The 7,412-nt window shown below is 40.0% G+C and overlaps 1 protein-coding gene across 1 annotated transcript; it reads left to right on the top strand.

Moving 5' to 3' along the window:
• The first annotated feature begins 1,492 nt into the window (after nt 1–1,492).
• Nucleotides 1,493–2,428, top strand: LOC130930200 (olfactory receptor 49-like). The gene has a single exon (XM_057857984.1). It carries the CDS (start codon nt 1,493–1,495, stop codon nt 2,426–2,428), a length of 936 nt encoding a protein of 311 aa, XP_057713967.1.
• The last annotated feature ends 4,984 nt before the right edge of the window (nt 2,429–7,412 follow it).

The raw sequence follows: 7,412 nt of genomic DNA, 5'->3' as shown, positions 1-7,412 counted from the left end.
GAACCATTCCATTGTAGATTTGGCTTTATGTTTTGGATCATTGTCCTGTTGGAAGATAAATCTCCGTCCCAGTCTCAGGTCTTGTGCAGATACCAACAGGTTTTCTTCCAGAATGTTCCTGTATTTGGCTGCATCCATCTTCCCGTCAATTTTAACCATCTTCCCTGTCCCTGCTGAAGAAAAGCAGGCCCCAACCATGATGCTGCCACCACCATGTTTGACAGTGGGGATGTTGTGTTCAGGGTGATGAGCTGTGTTGCTTTTACGCCAAACATATCGTTTTGCATTGTGGCCAAAAAGTTCAATTTTGGTTTCATCTGACCAGAGCACCTTCTTCCACATGTTTGGTGTGTCTCCCAGGTGGCTTGTGGCAAACTTTAAACGAGACTTTTTATGGATATCTTTGAGAAATGGGTTTCTTCTTGCCACTCTTCCATAAAGGCCAGATTTGTGCAGTGTACGACTGATTGTTGTCCTATGGACAGACTCTCCCACCTCAGCTGTAGATCTCTGCAGTTCATCCAGAGTGATCATGGGCTTCTTGGCTGCATCTCTGATCAGTTTTCTCCTTGTTTGAGAAGAAAGTTTGGAAGGACGGCCGGGTCTTGGTAGATTTGCAGTGGTCTGATGCTCCTTCCATTGCAATATGATGGCTTGCACAGTGCTCCTTGAGATGTTTAAAGCTTGGGAAATCTTTTTGTATCCAAATCCGGCTTTAAACTTCTCCACAACAGTATCTCGGACCTGCCTGGTGTGTTCCTTGGTTTTCATAATGCTCTCTGCACTTTAAACAGAACCCTGAGACTATCACAGAGCAGGTGCATTCATACGGAGACTTGATTACCCACAGGTGGATTCTATTTATCATCATCGGTCATTTAGGACAACATTGGATCATTCAGAGATCCTCACTGAACTTCTGGAGTGAGTTTGCTGCACTGAAAGTAAAGGGGCCGAATAATATTGCACGCCCCACTTTTCAGTTTTTTATTTGTTAAAAAAGTTTAAATTATCCAATAAATGTTGTTCCACTTCACGATTGTGTCTCACTTGTTGTTGATTCTTGACAAAAAAAAATTACATTTCATATCTTTATGTTTGAAACCTGAAATGTGGCGAAAGGTTGCAAGATTCAAGGGGGCCGAATACTTTTGCAAGGCACTGTAACTAACAGAATATTAAAGTTCTTTTAATTGACTTGAAACACCTCATTTTTTATTCCAAAGTGTAAACAGAGTAAGCATACAGGTGTGTTTGCGTTTGATAGGCAAGGCCTCGGCGCAATAGCCAAAGTAAGACGAAAGGCCAACATCTCCTGACTCTTTGGAGTGTAAACATGCAGCGATTGGTCTGCGTCATTCCCAAAGGTAAATCCATTTCGTCGCAAAAGGCTTTATCTAGCCGCCACCGCCAACTCTCATCGGGAGGGGCGGACGCTTGCCTCCCTTGAACATTTGTGTCATGGGTTAATTTGTTTGTGGTCGAGTTCTTAATGATGGAAAATGTCTCTGTCATCACAATGATTACTCTCTCTGGTTTGAATTTTCCGTTTTGGCAAAGAATAATCATTTTTGTGCTTGTACTGCTGTGCTACCTGGTCATACTGTTCAACAATTTAATTATTATCGTTTTAATCATTACAGACCGAAAGCTTCATAAACCCATGTATGTTTTCCTATGTAATTTATGCGTGAACGCCCTGTACGGTTCGGTGGCTTTCTACCCCAAATTATTAGCGGATCTTTTGTCGTCTCATGTCATTTCGGTGGTCGGCTGCATGCTGCAGGGTTACACCATACATACGTCAATCGCTTGCGATTTTTCCATCTTGGCGCTGATAGCTTACGACAGGTATGTTGCTTTGTGTCGACCTTTGATTTATGAGTCTTTCATGACGAAGCAGAAAGTGTCCCTCTTTATCTTTGTCTCTTGGTTGCTGCCTACCTTTTGTATGGTTATGAACAGCATGTCACTCATGAGTAAAAAGCTATGCCGCTCTCACATCGACAGGCTCTACTGCGTTAACCTTATGATCTCTAAACTGACGTGCACCCCAGCCAAGGCCTACAGCATCATCTCGTTGGTCAACATCAGTTTCTTTTTTGGCATCTTTTGGTTAATTGTTTATTCTTACGTGCACCTGATCAAAATGTGCATTCATTCCCCACAGATGTGGAAGAAATTCAGGCAAACGTGCACGCCGCATTTCATCTGCCTGCTCATTTATACCATCACCGAGCTGGTGGATTTGTTCTACATGAGACTGGGTTCGGGCGACTTGTCGGTACATCTTCACAACTTAATGACAATGGAGTTTTTAATCATTCCTCCCATTATGAATCCGCTTGTCTACGGGCTGCAGCTGACACACATACGGAACAAGATATTTAGGTTTTTTCATTCCAAAAAGAAGCTACAACATTTTTAAATGGGGAAATGTGACTATTAGGAATAAGGTTTTTGTTACTTGTTACTTGCTGGTCAATGGAGGACATCATTTTAATCTCATACTGAAATATAAGTGTGCATATTAAGGCATGTAAATAATATAGCAGAAAAATGTATTTAGGTAGTTGTAATAAACAGAAAAACTCATTATGCAGTACTTTTTGAAATTCCTAGTATTTGCATTCATTTTGATTTGTTTTTAAGTCTAGTAGGTGGATTTATGGCTTTGTTAACTGTAAACTTTTTTTTTTTTTTAAACACACATGGTTATAATGTATGAAATGAATGTTTTGTTTTACAAAGTAAATGAGCTGCTGAAACAGTTTCCATGATTTTGTCTTTTATTATGCCAACTGGATAGAAGAGAGGCTATCCTTTCTTAAATTGAAAAAAATTAGATCGACACTCTGGATCCTTGCTTGGAAGCCATTTTTGTCATATATCAGAAGTACAGATTCTCATCTCTGTGTGGATTAATAAAAACATTTTTTCAATAAATGGCCTCTTTTTTTAAGGGGGGAAGTTTTCTTTTTATATTGTAATGTCAGTTTGTCACTGTTTCCCCCTGTTGTTTAACCCTGGTATTGTGTTGGGGGTCAGAATTAACCAGTTTTCAAATTTTGTATGAAAAAACCCAATGGTAGTTTTGACATACCCAAACTTGAAAACCGGTCAATCTTGACCCAAAAACAATATACTGCAAAGGTATAGTATTTTCTGACCAAGTTAATTTACAGATCCAATTTAATTCACTAGCAAAAATATGGGCTGATTTCTAACACAAGGGTTAATATGCAAAAAAGAAAAAGAAAAAAAAAAAAGTTCAAATGGTATTACCTTGCCTGCCTGTACTGTATGGGAACAATAAACACATTTTGTCAAAAAAATAACAAAAAAATACTGGATTATTTCAAATTGAATGGATTAACCTTGTCGGTTTATAGTAATAAAGCCTAATTAATTAAGATAAATTAGAACCTAAAACCTAGCACAAGACTGTAGCAGCACCTAATACAGTGATCCTTCCTTTTTCGCGGTTAATGGGCACCATAACCCGCCGCAATTAGTGGAAAAAACGCAAAGTAGCACCCACCTCCCCGCCCCCCACCCCCTCCAAGTTTCTTAGGGTGTGTGTGTTCAATGTATTTATTCAGATTTAGCATTGAAAAGCGATACTGTACATATGAGACAGCGTTTTTCACCCCACCCCACCCCCCAAAAAAAGTGTATAAATTTAAAAAATTAAAAACTATGTACAGTTGTGGTCAAAAGTTTACATACACTTGTGAAGAACATAATGTCATGGCTCTCTTGAGTTTCCAGTTATTTCTACAACTCTGATTTTTCTCCGATAGAGTGATTGGAACAGATACTTCTTTGTCACTAAAAACATTCATGAAGTTTGGTTCTTTTATGACTTTATTATGGGTTAACAGAAAAAGTGATCAAATCTGCTGGGTCAAAAATATACATGCAGCAACACGAATTAGCAATTTTGGCGAATCATTGACTTGAACAAGTCAGGAAAGTCACTTGGAGCCATTTCAAAGCAGCTGCAGGTCCCAAGAGCAACAGTGCAAACAATTGTTTGTAAGTATAAAGTGCATGGCACTGTTTTGTCACTGCCATGATCAGGACGAAAACGCAAGCTATCACCTGCTGCTGAGAGAAAATTGGTCAGGAGGGTGAAGATTCAACCGAGAATCACCAAAAAGCAGATCTGCCAAGAATTAGAAGCTGCTGGAACACAGGTGTCAGTGTCCACAGTCAAGCGTGTTTTGCATCTCCATGGACTGAGAGGCTGCCGTGCAAGAAGGAAGCCCTTGCTCCAAAAGCGGCACCTTAAGGCTCGACTGAAGTTTGCTGCTGATCACATGGACAAAGATAAGACCTTCTGGAGGAAAGTTCTGTGGTCAGAAGAAACAAAAATCAAGCTGTTTGGCCACAATGCCCAGCAATATGTTTGGAGGAGAAAAGGTGAGGCCTTTAACCCCAAGTACACCATGCCTACCGTCAAGCACGGTGGTGGTAGTATTATGCTGTGGGGCTGTTTTGCTTCCACTGGAACTGGTGCTTTACAGAGAGTAAATGGGATAATGAAGAAGGAGGATTGCCTTCAAATTCTTCAAGATAACCTAACGTCATCAGCCCGAAGATTGGGTCTTGGGCGCATTTGGGTGTTCCAACAGGACAATGACCCCAAACACACATCAAAAGTGGAAATGGAATGGCTAAATCAGGCTAGAATTAAGGTTTTCGAATGGCACTCCGTCTGAGTGTTTCTGTTTCGCCTTGCTGTTTTGATCGCTGTTGACCTGAATAAATTGTCAACTTTTTTTTGGTGAGCCTTCTTTAAACCTTTCAATGGAGTCCGTATAAAGGGTTGAATGCAAGGAGTTTGGCCTTCTGGCCGGAATGTCGGGGTCATTCCGGCCCAGGTCGTTGGTGCTGTGCCAGTGCGGGTCCGGCGGTCTGGCTAGAAGGTCAAATTCCTTCACAGACAACCTTTCGATCTCACTTTCTCACCATCACATAGGCGGAGTTTGACTTTTGGGGGAGGTGGCACAACATGTTGATGAACCCGAAACACAGTTTCAGCAATAAAATTAACTTTATCATAATAAGTTGAAAATAACTGTTTTTTGTTTCTCATCATTTTTGAGGGGAATTCTAGATGAGGCTGCTTAGGACAGCTATACTTTTCGCCAAAATCGTCATCCATTGAATATGGTACGCCCACCGGTGTTAATAGGTGTTCTGTCAAATTTTGCACCCCATCAGAAATTGCAACTTTGTGTTAAAAATGGCCGCGAAGACAGCAGTTACAAAGTAAACCCTACAAGCATTCTTTAAATAAAGGAATATTTACTTACGTTTGATCATGGACGGACATGTAGAAAAGTCTTTAGACCCATTCTGCCATGTTAGCTGCACACAACAACTGCACGCCACTCTCTCACTGTTTACGTCTTCGCTGTGTAGATAAGCATTAATTTACGCCATATTTGTGTGGATCATGTATGTTTACGATGTTACTTGTTGATTTAGCACCTGTGGATAACATTGAGAATCCAACTAAATGTAAAAAAAGAGCTTATTCAAATTATGGTTTTTAGTTTTGGCCACCCCAAGATTTTAAATGGCCCCATCTGGCCACCCCTATGAAAAATTTCTGGAGGCGCCACTGGCAAGTAAGCCTGTCGCAATATGCAATAATTCCATTTATCGCACGGTAAATAAAAATGAAGGCGATAACTAAGCCTGTCGCAATATGCAATAATTCCATTTATCGCACGGTAAATAAAAATGAAGGCGATAATTTTTCCGCCTCGCGTGCACCTGCATGCGCGCGTGCGGCTGACGTGCTGTTAAAAGTTCGGCTTCCTTGTTACCAACTACGCAAAATGCATTTTAGTTCTGTTTTTAGTTTAGTGCAGTTTAAGTTTAGTGCAGGTGGAGAAAAAAAAGAAAAGGTGACGCTTACCATTGAAATGAAGACGTTAATGATAGCAAAATATAAGTGTGCATCCATGAACTGGGTCGTAGAATGCCGATCTCGGCCGGCGGTCCCCCTCCGTTCGCCAGTCTTTATAAGTTAAGGTGACAGTTCTTATTGTCAGGTTTCAAATCATTTATTCCATCAACTCGCCGAGTGTCCACTGCTGTTGACGCCAGGATCGAAACAGAAAGTAAAATAGCGCTATCCTGCTCACCGTCAGCCCCGCGGTGCGTTCAGGTACAGCAAAAAAAGTCCGCCACATTAGAAGCCGATTTATTTCATTATTACAGGTATTGTACTGTATTATTGTTATTATTATATTATTGTTATTCTGATTTTTATTCATATTTTATTTGTTTTGCTCTTTGTAATTGCTATTTGCAATAGTAACAGCAGTATTTATTAAGGATGTAGTTTGGGTTTTTGGGCTGTGGAACGAATTATTGGAATTATAATGTATTCTTATGGGAAAATCCTGCTCGACATACGACCATTTGACTTACAAACAAGCTTCTGGAACGAATTAACTTCGTATGTAGAGGTACCACTGTATTACACATGTAACGCCATAGCAGAAGCTATGAGGGGAAACGTTTTCATTTGCCTAGATCAGGGGTGTCCAAACTTTTTGCAAAGGGGGCCAGATTTGGTGCGGTAAAAATGTGGGGGGCCGACCTTGGCTGACGTCCTTTACGTAGAACAATATATTTAAGCAACTTTTAGCAAGCCATTCAGTGTGTTACATTTGCTTTATTATTTTTTTTAAATTGAATAATTTTAACAATCTTACTCCTAGCCTTTTTGGCGTTCTCTTTCGACTCTCGGCCTCTTGCGAAATACGGCTGCTGTGAAATTAAACTAGCTTCAAGTTGCTTCAATTTCTCGCTGCGAATCTTCCCTGTAATCTCGCCGTACATGTCAGCCTGTCTTGTTTGGTAATATCGGCTAACATTGAAATCTTTAAAAACAGCGACTTTCTCTTTGCAAATGAGGCAGACACAGTCCAATTTCCACCTATCCTTGAAGCGTCGGCCGTCACAGTCAACTTTCTTTTTTTTTTGTTGATTGTCGCCATTTTAGAAAATGGAAGTACCGTATTGGCCCGAATATAAGACGGTGTTTTTTGCATTAAAGAATGAAAACCTGGGGGACGTCTTATAACTGCGGCCTAAAAAAAAAAAAAAACTGCGGCCTAGACATATACCCATTCACGACGCTGGATGGCGCCAGTCATCAATGAATCGAATGCTGAACGCGACTCCGGCTTATTTATATTTCAAAAACCAGAAGCCATTCATTTATGAATTTGATTGCACTTTAGTTTACATATTTAAATGTTAAATGTTTAAATGTTCAGATATTAAGTTTTGAATGCGAAATTAAATGCCTTTTCTCTCAAATATATTGTTATAATCATTTGTTTCAGATGTATTGTAATTATTTTCTGTATAAAAATTAATTTGGT

This window comes from Corythoichthys intestinalis, chromosome 14 (genome assembly GCF_030265065.1).
Source record: "Corythoichthys intestinalis isolate RoL2023-P3 chromosome 14, ASM3026506v1, whole genome shotgun sequence".
Taxonomy (NCBI): Eukaryota; Metazoa; Chordata; class Actinopteri; order Syngnathiformes; family Syngnathidae; genus Corythoichthys; species Corythoichthys intestinalis.
This window is presented reverse-complemented; position numbering and strand designations above follow the sequence as displayed.

Excerpts from the sequence above, each read along its gene's own strand:
- LOC130930200 (XM_057857984.1), top strand. The coding sequence starts at position 1,493 with ATGATGGAAAATGTCTCTGTCATCACAATGATTACTCTCTCTGGTTTG.